General features: G+C 48.8%; 1 protein-coding gene across 5 annotated transcripts; it reads right to left on the bottom strand.

Annotated features, from left to right (window-relative positions):
* Positions 1-3,955: 3,955 nt before the first annotated feature.
* On the bottom strand, positions 3,956-24,466 carry PNLDC1 (PARN like ribonuclease domain containing exonuclease 1). Of its 5 annotated transcripts, none has more exons than XM_032161854.2 (19): positions 24,331-24,466; positions 23,886-23,943; positions 23,532-23,605; positions 21,353-21,392; positions 20,579-20,702; positions 20,036-20,124; positions 18,592-18,692; positions 15,826-15,902; positions 15,484-15,627; positions 14,537-14,606; positions 12,843-12,928; positions 11,000-11,055; positions 8,608-8,672; positions 8,039-8,092; positions 7,492-7,534; positions 5,978-6,077; positions 5,511-5,686; positions 5,295-5,393; positions 3,956-4,201 (listed from the first exon to the last, which is right to left on the bottom strand). In XM_032161854.2, the coding sequence occupies exons 1-19, from the start codon at positions 24,404-24,406 to the stop codon at positions 4,138-4,140; spliced, it is 1,596 nt and encodes a 531-aa protein (XP_032017745.1). In that variant the 5' UTR covers positions 24,407-24,466; the 3' UTR covers positions 3,956-4,137. The 5 variants fall into 5 exon arrangements, with proteins under 5 accessions (XP_032017745.1, XP_058286802.1, XP_058286806.1 ...); XM_058430819.1 differs by having other exon boundaries at positions 23,886-24,011; positions 24,331-24,424; XM_058430814.1 differs by having other exon boundaries at positions 4,067-4,201; positions 18,622-18,692.
* Between the last annotated feature and the right edge of the window lie 175 nt (positions 24,467-24,641).

The raw sequence follows: 24,641 nt of genomic DNA, 5'->3' as shown, positions 1-24,641 counted from the left end.
TGGCCTACCAGAGTGCTGGGATTACAAACGTGAGCCACCATGCCTGGCCCCAGATAATTTTTAATTTGGCAAGTCACCACCACACAAAAAAATGAGGTTTTAATTAGTGTTACAGTGGATTTTCAGACAAACTTATAGAAAATTACACCAAGGATTTTAGTGGTTAGAAAGTAACAGCCTTTTTTTCCCCTTAGTCAGAAAGTATCTCAAAATTTATAACCTCTACCACATACTTCATGTCAAGAAAATTAGTATTGCTGTCTCATGAGCTAAAAAGACCACAGAGAAAGAGAAACGCTTTCTGTAGTAACAATAAATGATATGAACCTCTGTATCTTTCAGAGAAAAGGAAAGATACTTGCTATGGACTGAATGTTTGTTTCCCCCAAATTCCTAGGTTGAAATCCTAACCCCTAAGGGGATGGTCTTAGGTGAGGCCTTTTAGGAGGTGATGAGGTAATCAGGGTGAGGCCCTCTTATTGGATTAGTGCCCTTACAAGAAGGGACATGACAGAGATGTTGGCTGTCTCTGCCACGTCAGGATGCAGCGAGAAGGTGGCCCTCTACAAGCCCAGGAAGAGAGCACTCTCCAGAAGCCAGATCAGCTGGCGCCGGATCTCAGAGTTCCCAGCCTCCAGAACTGTGAGAAATAAGATTCTGTTTTTTAAGCTACCCTGTCTATGGTATTTTTGTTACAGCAGCCTGAACTTAGTACTTGAAGGATGTAAAGAGAAAGATTGGCTAATTTTAAGATCATTTAAGGCTATTTCTAGTCACTTTCTTCCTCATACCAAAAATCTCATGGAAATAATTTAAACCACAAACAAGAACCAAAATTGTAAGAACAAGGACATGAAGTCACATCACTTCTAAGTGATCAGGCTGTGTGGGTCAGTGAGAACACCCCAGGCTGGGGAGATTTGGAGGCTGCCATTTGTCTTTTCCCTCTGCTGCAGAAGCAGAAGCACATCAGTTACCCAATGCCATTTTCAAAGCACCTCACCTGAGCAGCAGCAACAACAAACTCAAATCCCTGTCAAAAAACACAGCAGAGGCTCCAGTAATGGGGAGCACTACTGGCTTGTGAGGATACTGAGAGCCCCTGCAGGTTCCAGAACTCCACTGCCCACCTGTGCAGGGCCAGGCCAGGGGACACTGCCACATAGCACCAAGTGCTCCTGCAGGGACAGGCAAGAGGCACTCAGACAGGATGAGCCCCCGACACCTGACAGGTACAGCAGGCAAGTGACCTAGAACCTAGAGGAGACGTCCACTGAGCTGGGTCTTGAGCGGTGAGTGGCTCAGAGAAGAGAACAGTGAGCCCAAGGACAGACACCCGTGGGGGACCAGAGAGATAGCAGGACCCCAAATGGAGAGAGAAAGGGCTTGTGGACTTGGTGCAGAATCCACAGAAGGACCTTGGGCAGGAGAGATCACCAGATTTGCCTTCTGGAGCCCGCTTATGTCCGTGAGGGCCACAGCAGAAAAGGGAGAAGAGGAGGCAGGCAGGGCTCTCCCAGAGCTGAGGAGACCCTGAAACTGTCTAGGTAATCTGAAGGGGGTCTGGACAGCCAGGAGGACCGCACGAAGACCGAAGTTGCCAGTGAGTGGCTGCTCAGAAGAGGGGCAGGGGATTGGGGAGGGTCTAGGAGCTGCAGGTGGGTGGCTGCTCAGAGGCGGGGCATGGAGGTGGGGAGAGTTTAGGAGCTGCAGGTGGGTGGCTGCTCAGAGGCGGGGCATGGAGGTGGGGAGAGTTTAGGAGCTGGAGGCTACAGCTGGGGAGATGCTCACCACCTCCACCAAGGCAGGCGTCTTGGAGGAAAGTGATCCATCCCGCCTGTGTGGAGCTTGGCGTGTCTGTGGGAAAATCGAGAGGCTCAGTAGGTAAAAGACGTTAGCTGAGAACAAACTTCAGAGTCATGCTAGGGCCCGGCACTGTCACGGCGGATGGTGCCAGGTCCTTGAACATCAACATCTAAAGGGCCAGGGGAAGAGCTGAGGGCAATCGAGAAGAGAATGACCAGAGACTTAGGGAGAACGTCCAGAGAAGCTGCACCACCCAGTGATGTGGAGGAGTGAGAGGGAAGCCAGGGGGCCCTAATGACTGGCGTGGGTCCCGGGCACGCAGGGGCGGGAACGATGGAAAGCACGTGCTCGAAAGCCCGGATGGAGAGGGAAGAGCAGCTGGGCCACAGGGAGAGGGGACAGAGTTAGGGAAGGAGAGAAGAATGGCTGGCTTTTTGCCTTGTTTCGGTTTTATTCATTTAATGATGGGAGGGAGACCTGCAGGTAAAACACAGCCCTTGAAGAGCTAGGGGAGCGGGGAGAGCACCTTGGGAGAGACTCAGAGCTTGCCTCGTTCCCCCACTGCCATCTAGGAAGGGCAAGAGCTGCTAAGGGCAGGAGGCCCCAAACCACTAAGCATTTCTGAGCAGTGCCCTGGTCAGCAGCGCCTGGGCACTGCTCAAAGTAAATGATCAACAAAGCCTGACTGTGGCACAGCTTCCAGCTCTTCCAGCTCAGGGCTGCCCTAGGGAACAGCAGGTGCAACACAGGGCTGTGGGGTCAGCCAGGTCACCATGGACATGAGGACCCTGCCCATAGCACAGTGCACTGAAGGGCATGCAGCAGGTGCCCAGTGAAGGCACGCTGAACAGAGAAGAGGTGAATGAACAAGGCCTTACGAAAGTGCTGCATGCCTCCAACTCCGGAGCTCTGCAGAACAGCTTACAGTGCCTGGCCCTGCTCCGCCGCTGGGATGCGAAACAGCCCTCAAGACAGGCAGCTGAGAGGGGCTCGCAAGAGCCCCTCTTGCCCAAAGCAGGGCTTACCCAAACACAGTCAAGCCCAAAGCCCATGAAAGAAAAGTGGAATTCTCCTCAGCAAAGTTATGTTCAATCAGCCTGGCGTGGTGGCTCACGCCTGTAATCCCAGCACTCTGGGAGGCTGAGGCAGGAGGATGGCCTGAAGCCAGGAGTTCAAGGTCAGCCTGGGCAGCATAGGGAGACCCCATCACTACAAAAACAATTGTTTTAGATTAGTCATGTGTGGTGGCATGTACCTGTGGTGCCAGCCAGTCGAGAGGCTGAGGTGGGAGGATTGCTTGAGCCCTGGAGGTAGAAGCTGCAACTGCAGTGAGCCACAATTGTGCCACTGCACTGCAACCTGGGCGACAGAGACCCTGTCTCAAAACAAGTTACACTCAATGAAAAAACAACAAAAAAAACCCAACACCCTGACACTGACCTGACAATGCGGTTTGAGCAGATGAGGAAACAGCTGCTGTTCGGAGTGTGGCGTGGCTGGTCAGATCATAAGTCGCAAAGGATCCTGTAGGGCCACTGGGCCTCTCACCCCTCAGGAAAGGGGTGTGACCTCTGGAAAAGCAGTTCCCAAACCCTCCTGTGGACAGCTACCACCACTAATCCCTGTTTTTCTAGAGGAAAAATGTCTCCCAAGCTGAATTTAAATCGCTTTGCAGAGCCCTCAAGTGAAGCTCCAGGTTGAACAAAGAGCCCAGCCGAGTCTAGATCCCCACAGAGAAAAGTTACCAAGAAAGCTGAGCGTAGTGCAGACCGCTGCGGAGGAGACACAGCGTCCGATTGTGCCGACATCGAAGGCGCACACTGGGGCTGTGGGTCATTGTTTCTAAATGTATGTGAATGTCTTACGGTTTATAACACTTATCAAAAATGTCCCCAGTGCACATGACTTTCCCTCTTCCAAGCTTCACATCCTTCCTTTACTAAACTTAGGAAGGCCATTTCTCAGAACTAAGTCAACAACAGCCAATAATAAGCCATTAGTTTTTCTCCCAGAAATAACGTCACCTTTTCTTCATCTGGTGTCCAGCTCCTAGCACAGTGACCTGCTCATGAGACATTAGCTTAAATCTCGAGGTGCTGACTGCTCCACCTGCATTTATAGCAAGAAAAGTTCTGACCACACATACAGGTACGATACTCAAGGACTGATTTATCATTGAGAGTGTTGACAGAATTTCACATTCAGAACAGAATTTCTAGAAAAGACCAAACAGATCCATCTGCAAGCAGAATCTGATTTACACAAACACACCCAGCACGCCTCCCAGAGAGCATGGGGACCCGAGGGTGGCCGCAGGAGGCCTCGCTGCACTCAGGGACCAGACCTTCCGAGGATGAACGCAAGAAGGGCCCAGGCAGTCACTATGCCACAGACTCTGCAAGACAATGACACGTGTCAGTGGCCAGGGCACCCAGTAGGCCGAGAGGCACTGACACAGGCTCGCCCCTCCTCCTTCCCAGCCCCGTGCACTCAGATGTTCTTTCTCTCTGTCACCCTCCCAGTGCCAACACTGAACTTCTGCCTCTCGAGGTTAGGCTGGCTCTGGGATGCAAACCGCAGGTTGAAAAAGGGTTTGCCTCGGAGCTCAGTGTGCTCCTTCAGCAATGCTGTTTCCTAACGGATGTGCCCCTAACCCACAAGCCAGAACCTCACCAAGCTCAACCGACAGCAGCTCTGCCTTTCCAGCTGTTCAGGACGCAAACCCTGGATTCGCACTTGATCCTTCTCTGGTCTGTCGCTGACTCCACCCCGCTGCCCCTGGCTGCACAGAGCTGTGACCCAGCTGAAGCATCTCCTTCCTGACTGCTCTCACGGCGTCACCTCTACAGTCTACCCCAACACGGAAGGCAACCTGAGTCGGGTTATGGACCTTCTTGCTGTAACCTCCACGATTCCCTCTCTCCTGAGAGAAGCCCATGTCCTCCCTGTGTGGCCCCCACCTGGGGGGCACCGGTTCCTTCTCCCATGTCCCCTCTTTGCTGTTCTACTCACAGTGGCCCCTCCCCTCCCCGTGACTCTCCTGGCACATCCTGACTGGAAAGCTCTGCCCTGCTGTCCCCTCTGCCTGGCTCACTCCACGTCTCTAATGAGGACCCCGATCAGCTCCTTTGAACTGCAGCCTGCCACCCACCCCGACCCTTCTCTCATTTTTAATAAATACTTGTCACCCAATACGTTTTAGGGTCCACTTGTTTATCCTGTTTATCTCCCCCAGCACGTGAGGCTCCATGAGAGGAGGGATTTTCTGCTTCACTGACGAGGCCCTAGAACTATGACGGTGCCCAGCACAGCAGGTGCTCGACAGACACGCAGTGTCAATGACATTCAGGACACCACACTCATCAACAACCCCCTTGGCAAAACACACCAGCGAGTGAGCTGTGCTCGAGTCACACCACGCTGGGATGCTGGGACCCCGGGGACTCCAGGACCCCAGGACAGGCAGGCGGCATCAGCCTGTCACTTACTGGAGCAGGCAGTTGACGTTTGGGGAGTGCCTCCAGTAGTGGTACAGGGAGATGCACAGGGTCGGGTGGCCCCGGTACTCCTTCAGGATGTTCCGCGCGCTGCCAAAACAAGTTTGCTGTGGTCAGCCAGGCAACAGGATCGCGCCGCCTGCTGTGATCAAGCGGGTGGAGTCAGAGAGATACAGGGGTTGGGGACGCGGACTTAGAGGCACCTACTCCTTAAACTTATTGGTCAGGAGTAAGAACTGGCTTCTTGTGAGTCGCCTGACATCAAACTTGCAGAGATTCTGAAACTTATGGTAGACTTGCTGCTCGCTGACCCCAGGCCACCTTTTGACGCTGAGGATGAGGATGGGAGGTCGGAAACTGGGATAATCTGGACCAGAAAAATTCTAGAAAACATGCAGAACACAAGAGACTTTCCACAGTGCTTCCTAACTTCTTATCCAGTCCGAAGATCTCAAAAGAAACTAGGAGAGGCTCTGCTTGGGGTGGGGAGGGGAAGAGAAGGAAGGATGAGTCCATGTTGGCCTTGGTGGAGAAACATGAGAGGAAAGAAAAACCCAGCTCTCATCTCGGCGACCACTGAAATCCCTCTCACGAGTCCCAGAGAGCACTGGCCACTTCCCAGTGAAGCCTCTGAACTCTGAATGGGGCGACGGGGCCAAATGAGATCTACTCACGATCTTCGGGACCCCCGCTCGGATGAGGTTCACTTGGTTCACGTAAGGAGCCAGCACATCAAGGTACTGAGGAAAGGACGACTCGGGCACAGGGTCGATGCTGCAAGGACAGAAAACCCCAAAGCTGTTGGGCACATGGAAGTTCATCCATTTCCTCAGCCACAGCCAAGAACCCAGTGACAGAACAGGAGAAGGACACTCCCTCGGACGGCTCTCCCTCCCTCCCGCCCTCACAAGTCTTGGGGCTCCAGTTGGGCGCTTTCCCCAGCTGGCAAGTCTAAAAGCATTCTCCGTGGCCACATAGAAGAACAGCTTCCGGACGGTCACCATCTGCTGGCGATGGTTTGGTGAGGGTCCCACTGCTGACAAACAGCAATAGGCTCAGAGAATCAGCGCGAAGCCACTATTCAGAGAAAGCCCCATGCTGTCCCCCGTTGGCATGACATCACCTTTAATTCCAAAAGGGCATCCCTCATCCCACAGCCTCCTCCCACTGCCAGTGCCCCCTCTGTCCAGGGAGCACACACACCTGAGCGCAGGCCCCAGCAAAACCACGGGCCACACAGACAGGCAGGGAGGGCTTTTAGGCCATAAGAATTAAAAGAAATAAAAGATGTGTGACCCCGGGCACTGAGGTGCTCCACTACTGCTAGCTCCTTCACTGTCCAGCACACACATACTTACCAGGGGGCCCTTTAACAGTCAAACCACAAGAGAGGGGGTTAGGCTGGCACATTTAAGAAATAAGCTTCCCATCCATGTGTCACAGAACTTTTGTATTTATAACATCCACTGCTAAAATGGACAAATATAGGCAGTACCCAAGCTAATAGATTATAGTCCAAAAAGATATTTCTACATCAATCCCAAAGCACACATTAGAATCTTGATGGGCTCCTTCACCTGGCCGGCTAAGTCCTACTTAACAAACATGCATGCCAAGGACGGTGCTGTAGCGTGCATGCTGCTAATGTGTTTCTGGTGCCTATGTGCCCAGGGCTGCAGGCATCAAAGATAGTGTTGCCATGGGGAAATGCACTGAAGATTCCAATGTGGGGTTCCACTAATCTCTCCCCAGCCTATGTGCCCCCCAACAATGGATATGTCATTCATTGGCCTGAACACTTTTTCCTCATACCTCACTGTTGCTTACATGGCTATAAGAAAGCAAGTGAGAGACAATCAAGCACACACCAGGCTGGGAAGGACTGAGACAGGTGTCAGAACCTAAGCCTAACCCCACTGCCTTGGCCTCCTGACACCTGCGGGGATGAGGGGGCCAGGGCCCATACAGGCAGGCAGGCAGGCACAGGGGCGGTAGCAAGGGCTACTCCTGTGGCACAGGGCCATTTGTGGGCTGCTGCCCAGTCAGGGACAAGATTTCTAACCAGTGACACCTCACATTCTCCCTTCTTTGGTAGAACCCTGGGACTGGAGAGGTGTTGGCTTCCAGCAAGGGCTCAATAAATCCTGACCACCGACTGAACAGCAGGATGAAAAGAAAGAACACTTACCGGTGTATCTTCTGTAGAAGCAAGTGTGCCACTTTCAAAAGAACTAGGAAGGAAAAAAGACAGAAATGCAATAGAGCTTATCAGAATGTGCATGCTTATGCTTTATCTCATTATGTGCAAGCCAATCTGAAATAAATGCAGAATCTAGGGACGGCAGGGGCACACTGCCAACAAAAAGTGAGTCTCCAGCTGGGGGTGGTGGCTCATGCCTGTAATTCCAGCACCTTGGGAGGCCGAGGCGGGCGGATTGCTTGAACCCTGGAGTTTGAGACCAGCCTGGACAGCATGGTGAAACCCCATCTCTACAAAAAATACAAAACTTAGCCAGACGTGGTGGCACACACCTGTATTCCCAGCCAGGCATGGTGGCATGCACCTGTAGTCCCAGCTACTCGGGAAGCTGAGGTGGGAGGATCACTTGAGCCCAGGAGGTAGAGGCTGCAGTGAGCCAAGATCCTCACCACTGTACTCTAGCCTGGGCAACAGAGTGAGACCCTGTCTCAAAAAAAAAAAGTGAGTTTCCTTTTAAAGGAACCGCAATCCTTACCTGACCCACAGAGGAAGGCATCATACGCGGCTTCGTGGGGGCACTTTGTCTCAACTGAGGCATTTTCCACCAGAAGCAGAGAGAATTGAGCAGTCATTAGAAACACGCCCCATCCTAGCTCACCATCCACAGCGGCTGTGGCTCATACAACCTCCCCATAGTCCTGCATACCCTTCTCCGGGCCCACACACCAACTTCACCTTGGTCCTCCCCCATGGTGGTGAAAGCCCCAAGATCAGAGCTGCCTTATAGACTAAGGGCCACATTAAGGAGGAAACAGACAACTCCCAGGGCTCTTGGGATGCATTCTGGGCTTGCTCGTTTGGGGCAGGATTTACATGGAGTAAGTAGAGTGAAGGAAAACCCCACACAAACCTCCCCCTCCCCTGCTGTCTGGGGCGGGGCGGGGCGGGGCGGGGCAGGGGGAGAGGTAGGAGGAGGGGAGGGTTGGGGGGGAGGGGTTGGGGGGGTGGGGAGGGGTGCAGGGGAACCAGGGTCAAGGACAAGCTCAGCCGAGCACCTCAGCACTCTGCCGACTGTGCAAGGATTGTGGGCTCATGGGAACGTACCGTATTTCTCACACCTGCTTGCGTGAACAATCTCTGGTCCAGAATTCTTGGTGGGATTCAAGTCACTATTGGAAAAGAAAAATAGAATAAATAACAATTTGCTGAAAGTAATCCCTTCTTGTTTTCCCCCTCAGTCCCTTAAGTTAATATAAATTTTTTAAATGTACTGAGGACTTATCTTTAAGGTGCAAATCTAGGCATGGACAGGTAAGGTCTTGGTAACTGGGCAACAGGAAAGGGGAAAGAACAATGGTGCAGGAGGCCCCAGTGGAGTTACTCCAGGCATTTATCAAATGCTTCACTTGAGCCCAGGCACCAAGATAGACAAGATACTGTCTCTGTCCTCCGGAGCTGTCTAGTGGCCTGTCTAGCGACAACTACAGAGACAATTATCCCTGTCTCTTGTAAACGCAAGGCCTGAGGCATGACAGTCACGCCAGGACCTTGCAGGCTTCTGGAGGCAGACAGCACTCATAGAGAGTCCCAAACCACAGGAACCAATGGAGTTCAAGAAATGGGGAGATGGCAGGCATTTCGAGCAGGCAAAGACAGGGAGGAAAAGAAGGAGGTCTGACCCCAGGAGCTGTGAGCTGAGAAGTAGGGCTGAAGCCCCTGTGTGAAGGGAGGGCCAAGAAGGTGGGGAGGAGCCCCTATAACAGGCAGGGGCTTCAGAAACCATAGAGAGACTGTGACCAGAAAAAACAGCCCATTCGAATTCACATTCTAGATCATCACTCAAGGGGCGGTGTGGGGTATGAAGAGGTCAGGCCACAAGGCTGGGACACCACTCAGGGGCTACTACCACAGTTCCATGGTTGGAATGAAAAGACAATAATCCTGAGAATGCAAAGAAAGGAGAGGTTTGAGAGACCTACAGGGTCACGTCCATAAAACCTGACTCAATAGATGTGAGCAACTCAGCTCTGTGACCCCTTCTAGGTCTTGGCTCCAGGACCTGGGTGAATGGAGATGGCATGTGACAAGGAAACCTTCGCTTCACTGGTTTGCAATAAGATGTTCTAGAACCTCATTTGCTTAGCCTCCTGACCCCTAATGTCCCCATCTGTAAAACAGGCATCGTCGTCGTGCGTGTGCCATGAGCTGTCCATTAGGATCGGGATAGTTGTCAACGGCAGCTAAGATTCAACAGACCTGGACTACATGCAAGGGGATGTTCTAAGTCCTTCCACATCTATGAACTCATTTAATCCTCACGACAACCTTGGAGTTACACACTATTTTCTCATCTCACAGATGGTTAACCTGAGGCACAGAGAGATTAAGTAATTCTCTCAAGGTCACTCACAGAACCAGTGGGTGGCAAAGCTGGGATTTAAACCCAGGAAGCCTGGAATCAGAGCCTGTGCATTTACAACAAAGCTCTCTCCCCCCTTCGTCCTCTCATGCACACACAGCCCCCAGTATCACGCCTGGCACCATCAAGACTTCTGAGTTTGCAGGCACTGGAGTGTGCTTGAGGGACAGAGAGGAGGGTCAAGTTGAAGGTGCCCGTAGGTCATGTAGGGTGGGAACATCAAGAAGACAGCTGGTAAACGCAGTGTCCTAGATGCTGAGGTCTGGACTGCAGCCGCACACAGGAGCTGGGAGTTGAAGCCCAGGAGGTGGACCAGGCCACACGGGAGCCTGGGAATGAGCAGGAACAGGGCTGAGGAGGGGCCCGTGAGAGAAAACTTAGGAGACAGGTAGAGAACACAAACCACAAGGAATGGGATTAAAATAATCGCACACACACATCCAGGACAGGGTGCCACCCCTGTTCCAAATGCCTCTCGTGCCTCGACCTGCTGACTGGGGACAGACCGGCGGCTCTGGGTGCCCCTGTGGAGAGCAGAAGTGATGGAGAGAAGACCCTGCCTGCCGTGGGCTGAGGGAGGAGGAGCGCGGAGAGTTCAGGAGGCTTTGTTGTTAAGTTAGGAGAACACTTGTTGATGTGGAAGGAAATGAGAGGGAGACAGAAAGAGGTGGAGACACCCCGGGAAGGGGCAGGGAGGGGTGGGGAGTCGCTGAGCAGGGGTGAAGGTGACGAGTAGGTGGCAGCTCCTCCTGCCTGGCCTTGCACAGGGAAGGTGCTCCATTTGCTGGTGACAGGGGTGAGACAATGAAAAAGGGGACAGTAATCGCGCAACTGTTTGAGGGGCAAGGGTTGAGAGATTTCCTGTCTCTGGCTTCTCTCTCTTTGGAAACGGAGGCAAGAGGGTCATGGGAGGAAGGGGGCCATGAAGCAGGAGGAGCTGGAGGAGACCCAGTCCTAAGCAGGCATCACTGTGAATGGTGGGTGTGCCTAGGGAGCCCAAAGGCCTGCGGGGCACAGGGAGGCTGCCACGGCCGCAGACCCTGCTCCAGCAGCAGCTCCAGGAATCGCCGCCCTCACCTGTTCAGGACTTCATAGACTTCGGAAAGATTCGACACCCTCGGGAAATTCATCTCCTACAATGATGGAAAACAAACCAGAGGAAAACATTTGCGCTTTTGTTTATTCTCTGTTTCAGGCAGTACCAAATGGTCATTAAAACGGCCTGGAAAATGCTCACTCCTACAACCTCCTCTTTCTCTTCAAATGGTGCAACTATCCTTATTCCTTAGTTAGGATGTCAGGGTACACAGTATTCCTGGGTTTCCTAGAAGGACTCTCAAAAACCCAGGCTAGAAAAAAACTCTACACACACTATCTCCCTTAGAAAATGTGTTCAACAGATTACCCATAAACACAGGAAAGGCAGGGCACTAGGACAAAGGCCAGGGACATACATGTAGCATACAGGCATTCTAAGGCCTAGAGGGCCTTGGGCCAATGCCTAGTTACTAAACCCTAAAAGTTCATAGTAGCTGGAAATACGCCAACTACAAATAATAACAGCCTCTGGGCAGAGACAGACCACACACCCCATTCCCATCTGTGTGGCTCCCTTCCTGGATAATTCACTCATAAGGGATCACTCTAAAGCTTCACAAGATTGATCTGATGCCCCGTTCTCTGTTCCTCAGTTGTTTTCTTTCCCTTGAGACAGGGTCTCCCTCTGTTGCCCAGGCTGGAATACAGTGGTGCAATCTCAGCTCACTGCAACCTCCACTTCCCGGGCTTTAAGCGATCCTCCCACTTACGCCTCCCAAGTAGCCAGGACTACAGGTGTGCACCAACATGCCCAGCTAATTTTTGTATTTTTTGTAGAGATGGAGTTTCACCCACGTTGCTCAGACTGGTCTCAAACTCCTGGGCTCAAGCCATTCACCCACCTCAGCCTCCCAAAATGCTGGGATTACAGGTGTGAGCCACTGCGCCTGGCTATTCTCAGCTTCGTTTCTAAGCAGCATTTAAACCAGTCAGGTCTCTTTTCTCTACGCATAGTACATAGCCTCGACTCCACAACAGAATCACCCGGGGAGCTTTAGAAATACCACCTGGCCCCACTCTAGGTCAGACAAGAAGCTGCCAGTGCAGCCTGGCTATCAGCATTTTCAACTTCCCACATGATTCTAACATGTTGTCAGGACCGAGGAACCCATGACTGGAGGGCTCAATAAAGAAGAAGTTTTGTCAAGATTCTTCAGGAGGGAAACCCCTCCCCCCTGGTGCTCTGTACACATGTTGCAAATATTCCTAAGGCATGCATCAAGTTCTAAAATAAGTTGTTCTGTTGTCTGATCTAAATAAGCACAAAAACTCTATACAAATAAGTCAAAATGTGGAAACTGGAGTGAGAGAAAGGAAATAGTCATATATAAGTTAATACAATGACGCACAGGTGCCAAAATACAAAAGGAAACTGATACTGGTTTGAAGAGAGAAAAGCATTCAAGGAATAACTTTAAAAAACACAAGTGGCAGGCCGGGAGCAGTGGCTCACCCCTGTAATCCCAGCACGTTGGGAGGCCGAGGCGGGTGGATCATGAAGTCAGGAGATAAGACGATCCTGGCTAACATGGTGAAACCCCGTCTTTACTAATACAAAAAATTAGCAGGGCACGGTAGTGCGCACCTGTAATCCCAGCTACTCAGGAGGCTGAGGCAGGAGAATCGCTGAAACAAGGGAGTCGGAGGTTGCAGTGAGCCAAGATCGCGTCATTGCACTCCAGCCCGGCTTTGAGAGCAAGACTCCCTCTCAAAAAAAAAAAAAAAAAAAAAACACAAGAAAAAAAAAAATCCCACAAGAGAAAGCTAAGTGTTACTGGTATGGAAATAGCAGTTCTTAACCCAAAGCAATTCTATTCATTACCTTCCAGATATCCTTTGTTACGCTCTTGGTATCAATGAGAACAGGAAACAGCCTGTGGATACTCTGCTTAAATTGATCGTAGCTTTCTGAGGGGAAAAACCCAGGCAGTCAAGAGTGAATTTGTTTGTTGGCAAAAATGGGAAGGGACATTCTTGAACCTAGCTTGCCACCAGCACTGATTAATAAAGCAAACTGAAACAAAACAGGAATTGAAAACACCATTAATCCTAGCCACTAAGGATTTCTAAACTCAGATCAAGCTGCCATCACCACTTTTAATAGTAAAGGCTGAACGGTTTTCTTATTAAATTCAGGATGCATTCTATTGCCAACCTCAGTTAATGTAGTTTGTGAAGTTCTAGCCGATGGGATAAGACTTAAAAATAGAAGTATTATCAGAAAAGCAGACATGAAATCATTTGTAAATAATTGCTTAGAGAAAAATCCAAGAAAAAAAATCAAAACTTATAACTAGTAAAGTGTCCTGATAAAATTTACACAAGAACTCAGTTGGTAAAGTTATCAAAGTTATACCTGCATCTAAAGAGGCTTATTGCAAAGCACACACACTAAAAACAAAACCCTGTGATCTCTTCCCGCTACTCTCCCATTTCCTACTCCCCAAAGGCAACCACTTGCAGTTCTTTTCCTTTTGGCATTTATTCCCATCTCTCTAGCACATACATGGTGCGGTGTTAAGAGAAACACCTCACTCCTAACCTCCCACCAGCTGAGAGGGTAATGACCCCTCTCATTCCACCTCCACACACATGCCCATATCGCCCCACGCGCGATTCACAAAAGGCTCTGTGGTGGCTACAATGACTTCTCCTTTCTTGCACAGCTTTTTCTCCCAGCGATTATTTTGTTGTACTTAGTTTTTTGGTGAATGCATATTATTAATTTCACCGCTAATTCTCCAACTCTCTCAATATGTCCAAACTCCGGTGTTTCATCGTTTCTTGGGGAAATGGCTCCTAAAACTTTCTTACCCCTTGTAATCTAGACTAGTGTTCTTTGTACGTTTATTAATTCATTTAATCTCACAACTCTGATATTGACACTATTATCCCAATCTTACAATTAAGGTAATGTCAACTCACTGGAGACTACACACGTAGTGAGTGTGGGATGGTTGAGATCACCAAGGCTTGAGTCCCCACTTTACCCACTAGGCTGCACCACTGCATGTCCAATAATGGAATCAACCATGAAACAGCAGGGGACAGCCAGAAGACAGTGTCACATGACATTGAAGCAGCATTTATTAGGTTTTTAACAACATAAAATAATGCTTTGGGTAAGTGAAAAAAAAGCCAAACAAAAATCAAATATATAGTGTAATCAAATATGTAAAAATTCAGGATACTAACTGATTAAAGGTGACTTCTGACTTCATGCATTTCCGATTTTGCCAAGTTTTATACAATAACTCTGAACAGCTTCAGTAATGGGGAGAGGGGTATCAATTCAAATTTAAGTTTTTTTCCCCTTGACAAAGTCTCCTGGTTTTCCACTCTGGGGAGACAGTAACAGATCAGAGTACAGGCCTCTGCCCAAACTCTCCAGAAACCTGCAGACACTGGGGAGGAATGTGCATTTTAGGAGCTGCCTCAGGGGTACGATTCTGTACCAATCCCTCTGCCAGATGGCAAACTAGCATGAAGGAAGAGAAATGACAGGTTTGCCCCTACCTGGGAGGGGTCTGAAGAACTTCTCATGGAGGTGCAGCAGGTCCATCATCATATTATGTCCCACTAAGGGCTACTTGGAGTAAATCAACAGGTGAGAGAAAATAAAAAAATGTAATCCAGCCACTACAGACTAACAGTTTCTTGCAAAAGATATAGCGTTAGAACCCACTGCAATTCTGATCACTTCACAGTTCCATCCTAACCTTCGTTTGCCTCCGTGAAAGGTAGTTCAACTGCTTAAATGCCAACAAAAAGAAAAAAGAAAACAATTCACAAGTAGAAGGCATGCAAGGCAGGGTCTGCGCTGGAAATCTATACTGTGAAGCAGGCACTTGCAGTTTTCCCCAAGGAGTCTTAGGTCAGTTAGCACTGAAATTCTCGTGTTACGGAAAGGAGCAAAGAAGTCATACTGTTTCTTATGGATACTCTTGCCCCAAATTAACCTATCATGATTTGGTGAAAGGAAGGTTAGATCCAGGAAGCTAGTTATAAATGAGAAGGAAGGCCAGGTGCAGTGGCTCATGCCTATAATCCCACCATTTTGGGAGGCCAAGGCAGGCAGATTACTTGATCCCAGGAGTTCGAGACCACCCTGGGCAACACTGCAAGATCCCGTCTCTTAAAAAAAAAAAAAAAAAAAAAAGAAAAGAAAAATTAGCCAGGTATGGTGGCATGTGCTGCAGTCCCAGCTACTCGGGAAGCTGAGGTGTGAGTTTCACTTAAGCCTGGGAGGTCAAGGCTGCAGTGAGCCGTGTTCATGCCACTGCACTCCTTCCTGCCTGGGTGACAGGTGAGACCCTGTCTGAAAGTAAAACACGAAAAAAATTCATGAGAAGGAATCATTTATCTTAAGGAATTTTATCTTGTTGTTGAAGGAGCCTTTAGTATCTATGACCAGAAATACTAAAGACGGCCTTTAGGCCAAGAAAAGAGACGTGTTTTCCTACCTTCTGGGCTTTCACCAGCATTTGGAAAAAGACAGAAAAACCCCTTGCTGAGAGAAGAATGTTTTCCTTCCAACAGCTCTCTCGGTCACAAGAGGTGTTCTGAAGATACCGACGATGTTGTTTACTCACTTTCTTCACTAGCACCTGAAAAGCAGGGACAAATTCCCTGAATCCTGGGTTACCGGGAATGAGGCCTAAAGAAATGGCTCTGCATCTCGAAACAAAAGGAAACAGGGAAAAACTAGCAGCGTGCAAGATAAACGCTTTTCAGAGGCCAGATCTGGCCAATTATGAGAGAGAAACGATGGCGCCACTGATGCCCCGTTCTCAGTAAGAACTCACCCCCTCATCTTTCAGCACCGTCCAGATGTTGGGGAGGGCCTGCCTCAGCACCAGCTGGACCTCAAAGGCCTGGAAGCCTGCAACAGGGAAACACAGGGGCACACAGCACCTGGAACCATGTGGCATGTTCCCCACAAGAGAAGCCCCAGAGGAGCAGAAGCTGAGAGACGGAGAGGTCAAATGGAAAGGCAGCTTGAAGGGTGCTCAAGCCCATGAGCCATGTGGCAGGGACTGGCCTGTCATGATGGGATCTGGGGCAGCATTCTAAGAGGTTTTTTTTTTAATCTCAGGGCTACTCTTAAGTTGGGGATGCCATAGAGTTTGTGTTTATGTGAGTTACAGCTATTGATATTAAGCATGTTAGAAATTAAAACTCTTACATTTAAAGAAGTTTTTTAAATAACAAAAACCCATTATACATGAACAAAAATAACACTTATAAAAAATTACTTTTCTAAAACAAAAACTTAGCGAGAAGAGTGACACTGTTTTACATTTTTGCAAATCTCTAACATTTGGCTGGAATGTTACATCGGCATTTGCATTCAATCTGTTGATATGTTGTGGTCGTTGAAACACAAGAAAATCCAGCCTCAAGGCTGGGCATGGTGGCTCATGCCTGTAATCCCAGCACTTTCGGAGGCTGAGGAGGGCGGATCACCTGAGGTCAGGAGTTCGAGACCAACCTGCCCAACACGGTGAAACCCTGACTCTACTAAAAATACAGACATTAGCCAGGCATGGTGGCGCATGCCTGTAATCCCAGCTACTCAGGAGGTTGAGGCAGGAGAATCCCTTGAACCCGGGAGGCGGAGGTTGCAGTGAGCCGAGATGGTGCCACTGCACTCCAGCTTGGGCAACAGAGTAAGACTCCATCTCGAAAAAAAAAAAAGAAAAAACAAAAAGAAAAACAAATCCAGCCTCAAGCAGATATGTAGGTGGAAAAGGGAACAGAATTACTAGCCTTATCAAATGACTTTGGATATTCTTTAAAACTGTACCAAACTCAACAAGTGGTAGTTTCTTAAAGATTAATTGCACTGTGGAATCTGAAACCATCATTAATGAGTTTTCTTGTACTGCTACATTGCAATCCACTGGCCTACCTCATACCTAGAATAGATCTCTTATCCATGAGATAAGATAGTGCACAATAGTAATATTACGTGGTAGTAATCTGGAAAATGCTGGTTGGCAGGGTTATGTAGGTCTCCCAAATGTTTGCACATTTTATTACACAATACCAACAGAAGACATTGGAAAATATGATCACTGATCTCATCAGAAAGGTCGTGGTACTGGAAAGCTGTCAAGCTTATGGTGGCACATGTAAATTCTTCAAAATTCCAGGTTTTGATTGAAAGCCATAATTGTATCACTAGGAAATACTGTGAGTTATCTTCCTTAAAGTGACAGGCTTTTTTTTTTTTTTTCTTTGAAACAGAGTCTCGTTGTGTTGCTCAGGCTGGAGTGCAGTGGCGTCATCTTAGCTCACTGCCTTGGCCTCCCAAAATGCTGGGATTACAAGCATGAGCCACTGTACCTGGCCAACAAGCTCTTTTCACTGAGAAAATGATTGTGAAACCTTCAAGTCTAAGCAACCAATCAGTTCTTTCCAGTAAAAATGATATTTCATGGGGCCGGGTGCGGTGGCTCATGCCTGTTATCCCAGCACTTTGGGAGGCCAAGGTGGGAGGATCACCTGAGGTCAAGAGTTCGAGACTAACCTGGCCAACATGGTTAAAATCCATCTCTACTAAAAATGCAAAAATTAGCCAGTCGTGGTGGCGGGCACCTGTAATCCCAGCTACTCAGGAGGCTGAGGCAGGAGAATCACTTGAACCCAGGAGGCTGAGGTTGCAGTGAGCCAAGATCGTGCCATTGCACTCCAGCCCAGGGAACAAGAGCAAAACTGTATCCAAAAAAAAAAAGCAGCTAATTCAGCTCTCAAAAGACTCACAAGCACTTTACCTTGACACAATCACTGTATTTTGGCACACAGCCGAGCAATGTTTTATGCATACTTATTTTTTACATACCTATATTGACATACAATATTTAAAAGATGAGTAATCAAATGATTGGGATTTAATACAACCAAGAATATGACTTTTTCATCAAGGAGGCTGCTAGTAAGATTGGCCTTTCAGTTTTTAACTGAGAGTAAGTGGTAACAAAGAACACGGTATGATGCTCCTGCCTTACTGTGTGCTGAGGTGCCAGCAGCTTTGTCCGACATTGCTTGGGCATCAATGCAAATGGCACAATGACAATAGCAAGTACAGCTGAGGGATACTTGGAAAACCGTTTTGACCTCACCCACTGGAAAGGGTCCCAGAGACTCTAGGATCCACAGACCAATCTCTGAGAGCTGCTAAGCTACAGCACATTCACTGTGGCTCCACACCACATGGTGGGGGAAAAGCTTAGAGATTAACAAAAGTCAAGATAATACAGGGCACCCAGGACTGAGATAAAAGGAATGGCTCAGGAATGGAACTTGACCTTCTCAGCCTTGAAACCCAAAGTACGTTGAAAGCCTTCAACAACGGCTTTCAACAAAGTATGTTGAAAGCTTTGGGTGTGAATGCAGGTCAGAGCTTTCACCACAAAGATTACGTATCCGCCGAACAAATGCTGGCATCAGACTCAGTCACGAGGCATTTGGGATCAGGATCCCAAGAAACGGTGTGTTTCCCCCAACTCCTGGCAGGTGACAGTGACCTGTCCCAATGCTCCTGCGTTGGGAGAACAGCCCCTGCCTACCAGTGATCCCAGGAAGAGTCATCCAGTCACCTTCCTTGGCCAGGTCCAGCCACCGCGTCACCTCGTCAATCACCACCTTGATTTGGTCTTTATCCGGAGTGCTGAAAATGGGCGCATGAAAGTGAACATGTCAGAGAAAAACACATCAGAACCGCAAGACTATGTCAACATGAGAGCAGTTTCTGAACCCTCTGGTTTTCATGTTGCAATCGACAAAGAAAATAGACCAAAAGAAGACGATTTCTTCTCTGAGGCTCTTATGCAATAGGAAGCCAAACAATTGGAAGAATAGCCCACACCCTTCCATAGGATCCAGGCATATATTCAATCCCCTCCTGCTTCACTAGGATGTATGGAGGAAAAGCTATTGGTATCTAGCCAATACCAAGCATTGCTATCAGGATCGTCTTCTTTATTCAGCTTTCAGGGGTGATAAAGTCTCTATCTGGGACAATCAGGGAAAGACAAGGACTTTGGTAAACACATTGTCTCTTGCGTCAGAAACAGAACCTAATATTTTGAGATAAGGAAAGGCCTTTCTCCAACTCTTGAAAATAAAGAGGGTTAAAAATTCAACTTGTTTTTCCCTTATAAAAAGCTACATTTTTATATGAAAACCAGCAGGAAAAATACAAAGAGACAAAAATTCCTCCAACATAACAGAATTATCTGGAAGAGATCATCACTCATCGCATTTCAGATGTTCATTTAATCTCCCCCCCCCCTTCCTGATAAAGGCAAAGAGCTTCCATGCCTTGTTCAAACCCACACCTAGCTGATAGCACTTGGCTCCAGGTGAGGGTACCAGCCCCAAGGACCCCGGTCCGTCTACCCACAATGCTGTTGCACTCGCTGTGGTCACTCCTGACCCCAGCTCTACAGGAATACGAGGTTTCGGAGACTGGGGCTGGCACAGAGAGCCAAAGTAAAAAGGCAGAGGTCCCGGCCTAGGGGAGCAGGGTCAGGCATGGCGGGGCAGACACAGCCTAACCAAGGCACACATCTGAAGTCAGTGCCCAGTATGACTGGCACAGTCAAGGTTGCCCGAGAGATATCCTTGAAAAATCCCTCAGAAGATCACATGCGGGATCAACATAACATCTCACAGCGAGTCCAACAGAGCCATTTCTTCCCCTCTAGCACTGGAATGGAATTCTTGTTTCTTTGAGTTCCAAATTAGGAGTCAGTTTTTCTTTTTAAACACCGAAACTCACACTCGACGCAGTGAGAGGTTCATGAGGGAGTGGAACACGACGGAGACAGGTGAAAGCCATTCTCAGTTCGGGCACGGGGAGAGCAGCGCCAGCTGCACAGGCAGCTGAAGCCATCCCCGCCAAGCATGGATGGAGGTCGCCACACTCCTGGAAACAGCACACCCACCCACAGGAAATGCAGACAACAGCAACTAGGAAACCCAAAGACACCTGGAGAAAACAGGCCACACCTGCGAACTCTCCAGTTCCCAGTCAGGATATCGTGTCTAATTTTCTTCTCCTGTTCTTCATTCATATATGGGATTCCGTTTTTGAGAAACTTAAAACAAAACAAGAAACAGAACAAGGAGACAAGTCAGAGGGATCCTCTGTGCCTGATCTCACGAGGACAGGTAGAAAGGGGAAAGGAGACGGGCTGTATAGGCCAGTTAGTCTAGATCACTTTTAAGATATTCCCAGGCCGGGTGCGGTGACTCATGCCTATAACCCCAGCACTTTGGGAGGCTGAGGCAGGTGGATTGCTTGAGGGTAGGAGTTCAAGACCAGCCTGACCAACATGGTGAAACCCCGTCTCTACTAAAAATACAAAAAGAATTAGCTGGGCGTGGTGGCGGGTGCCTGTAATCCCAGCTACTTGGGAGGCTGAAGCAGGAAAATCACTTGAACGTGGGAGGCGAAGATTGCACCACTGCACTCCAGCCTGGGCAACAGAGAGAGACTCCATCTCAAAAACAAACAAAAGACATTCCCATTCCCCTCCTCCAATGCCATACCTTGTTATAGTTGAAGCCATACTGATTCAAAAACTGAACACTGGAAGCCTGGAAAGAGAATTCTGAGTCCAAAATCCCAAACGTTGTAGGGAAGAGATAGAAGTTACACGAATGGGCTATATACCTATAATAAAACAAACATACAGAGAAAAAGCCACAACCATTTAAAAAACTCTGGCTCCCAGGGCCGGCTTCAGGGTGGGCTCTTTATTTTAGGCAAGAAGAATCTGAGTGTGCCCGAGTGTCTGCTGTGTTTCAGGAGCTATGATTGGCACTGGGGGTGCTAAATGAAAAAGGCAGAGAGCCTGCCTTCAGGGCCAGGGTTTACCACAGAGACAGCCCCTCCACAAGCCGCCCAGGGATGCCAGGTTAGGGCCTGCAGGCTGGCATCCTCAACTGCTCATGGGGGGGTGGGGAGGCACCCTGATGGTTGGGGCATCCTTTCTGCCTACTGTGTCAGGGAGTTTAAACATCACTTTCATTATACCACACTGTGTCAGGTGCTTTTATTAATATAGGTGCACACTGGAGGCGATGGAAATGGGGAAAGGAGCACTTAAGGCACAGAGCGAGGCTGGCAGGTACTGCTTCCAGAGAGACGTCAAAGACAAGCTGGAATCCGCAGAGGGCAGAGCGAGTGGAGGAACAAACACAGGAGAGAATACGGAACATCCAGGGCAAAAGTGATCGGGGCACCTGAGGCAGAATTTGAAGGGGGCAGCTGTGGAACATAGGTGGGAAGCACCTATGTTTGCAGAAGCTCTTGATACGTACTTGTTTGCCTCTCCTTCAACAGCAGAAAACACAGACAATCCTGGAAGAATGACCATAGAGGGAATGAATGCCAAGGAAAAGCAACCTGAATTTCCCTACAAAGACAAACAATTCAAACAGTACTTTGCGCCCACAGATACTATGTGGGCTGTACAACAGGATAACATCTTTAATGACAAAAAAGAACAGACAGACTGGAAGCATGAGAAATGTCAAATTGTAATTCCCACTGAATTTGCTAAAATCAAATTATGGCCTGTTCTTTAAATACAGAAGTAAATATTAAAGTGACATTCTCATAGTTTTAAAACTAACCACAGAAAATACCAGAAACCATTAAGATTTATATATTTAACTCATTTAAAATGTCTATTCCTCCCCCCTCAAAGAAAACCATACGCAAAGTAACAAAAAAAAAAAAAAAAAAAAAAAAAAGACTTCAGGCCAGGTGTGGGGGCTTATATCTGTAATCCTAACACTTTGGGAGACCTAGGCAGGTGGATCACTTAAGGTCAGGAGTTCGAGACCAGCCTGACCAACATGGTGAAACCCTGTCTCTACTAAAAACACAAAAATTAGCTAGGTGTGGTGGTGCACACCTGTAATCCCAGCTACTTGGGAGGCTGAGGCAGGATAATTGCTTGGGCCTGGCAGGCAGGGGTGTTGCAAGGAGCCGAGATCGTGCCCCTGCACTCCAGCCTGGGCAAGAGAGCAAGACTCTGTCCCCCCTCCCGCCAGCCAAAAAAAAAAAAAAAAGGACTTCAAATTTGGGTACAACACTGGAAACATAACTACAACTGTTTCCCATACTTCTCAAAGAGGTCTTATAATTAAAAACAAACAAGCGAACAAAAAAAAAAACCATAACAGAAAAGTAGCAAAGGATCAGGATAGAGAGGAAAACACACACACGTTCAGCATCATTCACGGTAAAAGCAGGGGCTGGGCATGGCAGCACTCCCAGCTACTTGAGAAGCTGAGACTGGAGGATCTCCAGAGCCCAAAAGTTTGAGCCCAGCCTGGGCAACATAGCAAAAACCCCATGGTGCAGGAGAGGGCACAGACAAACCCAGAAAAGTAAAATCTGGCCCAGGGTCTGTTTCTGTAAATACAATAACATTTTACTGGAATGGAGCCATGCTCATTTGTTCATGTATTATCTACAGCTAATTTCACATTACAAAAGCAGGTTCGTAATTCACATTACAATTGAGTAATTGTAAAAGAAACCTCATTACGCAACTGTTAACAGCTCTGTCTTGACCAGCCTGGCCAACATGGTGAAACCCCGTTGCTACTAAAAATACAAAAATTAGCCGGGCCTGGTGGCAATTGCCTGTAATCCCAGCTGCTCGGGAAGCTGAGGCAGGAGAATCGCCCGAACCTGGGAGGAGGAGGTTGCAGTGAGCCCACATCGCGCTACTGCACTCCAGCCTGGGCAGCAGAGCAAGACTCCATCTCAGAAAATAAACTAATAAATAAATCAACAAATAGACCTGTATGAACCGAAACAGAAAGATCTCCAAATCCCATCAAGGAAAAAAAAAAGTTTCTGAAACTGAGATGACCTTAAAAAAAATTATTTTTGTGTGTAAATTTTCTTAAGAAAAAAAAATCACGGGCCAGGTGTGGTTGCTCATGCTTATAACTCCATCATTTTGAGAAGCAGAGGCAGAAAGATTGCTTGAGCCCAGGAAGTCAAGACCAGCCTGGGCAACATGGTGAAAACCCATCTGAACAAAAAATTTAAAAATTAGTTGGGTGTGGTGGTGAGCCTGTAGTCCCAGTTTACTCAGGAGGCTGACGTGCTAGGATCACTTGAGCTCAGGAAGTCTAGGCTGCAGTGAGCTGAGATTATGCTACTGCACTCCAGCCTTGGTGACAGAGCAAGACCCTGTCTCAAAAAATAAAATAAAAATCGCACACACACAGTTTTACTTGAAAGAGTAACAGTGAGTGTTCCTTAATACTGACTTATTTAAGCACAGAAACAATGCTGCTAAATTTTATTTGCTCCGAAGTGTTGATTCCATATGTATAAAATGGCCCAACACAAAACAAGCATAGAAAACGATACTCAATATCCTTGAAAAAAATCTCAGAGCTGTTTTTACAGTAGGAAATCCAAGGACAATAAAAATACCTTCCTGAAAAACTAACAGCTGGATATTAAACTCACCAATCTGACAGATTGTAAATTGCTGAACACTCTGACGGGTCTTTAGATACCACTCCGATGGCAAATCAAAAAGACTGTGAACAAACAGGCATCTCATTCCACGAGCAATGACATCCCATCCCGGCCCAATGGCCTCCGCGGCAGGATCACCACTCGCAACCGGGGAGGATTTTTTCCTTGTTACAACAACTAGGGAACACTACCATCATTTAGTGGACAGAAAGCAAGGTCCTCCAACACGTAGGAGCAAGCCACACAAAACGTCCTGCCCCCCAAATGCCAACAGGCTGCTGGCCAGAAACAACGCTGGTCTGGCCAGGATCTTACACAGAGGGGACACAGCTTTAGTTTTACCTGATCTGCTGGGGCCCAGACAGGTTAGAACGAAGGCCCGTGAACTCCATGTCCAGACCTGCCGGGAAGGCAAAAAATACCAGTCCTCGGGTGCAGAACATCACCAGCACTCCTCACACTGTAGATCTGCAGGCGGCCAAGGCACCCGAGCTCACCTCTGTGCTCAAGAAGCCAGGCGAGGTCAGGAAGGGAAAATGGAGGAACCAAGGCAAGGAGCAGCCAGGCACCTGGGCGCACGGGGCTCTGGCCAACAAGGCACGTGGGGCTCGGAGTGTACTTGCTGCTCAAAGTCCCATCGCCTCGGGGCTGGAGAAGGAAGCCCCCTGTCCTTACCGAGGCCCTCTCTGAGGCCCTGTGGCCTGGCAACCGTCCCGCCACCCCCTCCCCAAGCTCGCCCGGGGCAAGGGGCTCTGTCCGGCACAGCCGCGAATCCCAGGCTCCTCACCCACGAAGTCGGCCTCCTGGACGAGCTCCTGCAGCAGAGGGAGGCTCTCCTCGAACTCGTCGGCGCCCACGTCCATGGCCGCGCAGCTCTGCCGAGTCGCCCAGCTCTATCACGTGCTGCCCGCGCGCTTCCGTCGCGCCGCCGAGTCTTAAAGGGCGCACGTGTGGAAACCAGGCAGCTGCCTCCGCCCCACGTGCCCAGCTCCCCGTGTGCCGCTGGCGTCGCCCACACCTGCCTGCGGGTGTTTAATTGTACGATTTGCTACAGAGGTTTGATTGCATTTGCAATCAAAGCCTGTTTACCCGGCTCCT

This window comes from Hylobates moloch, unplaced genomic scaffold, assembly GCF_009828535.3.
Source record: "Hylobates moloch isolate HMO894 unplaced genomic scaffold, HMol_V3 SCAFFOLD_2, whole genome shotgun sequence".
NCBI classification, from domain to species: Eukaryota; Metazoa; Chordata; class Mammalia; order Primates; family Hylobatidae; genus Hylobates; species Hylobates moloch.
Note: the sequence above shows the minus strand (reverse complement) of the source record. Positions and strands in the feature narration are given on the sequence as shown.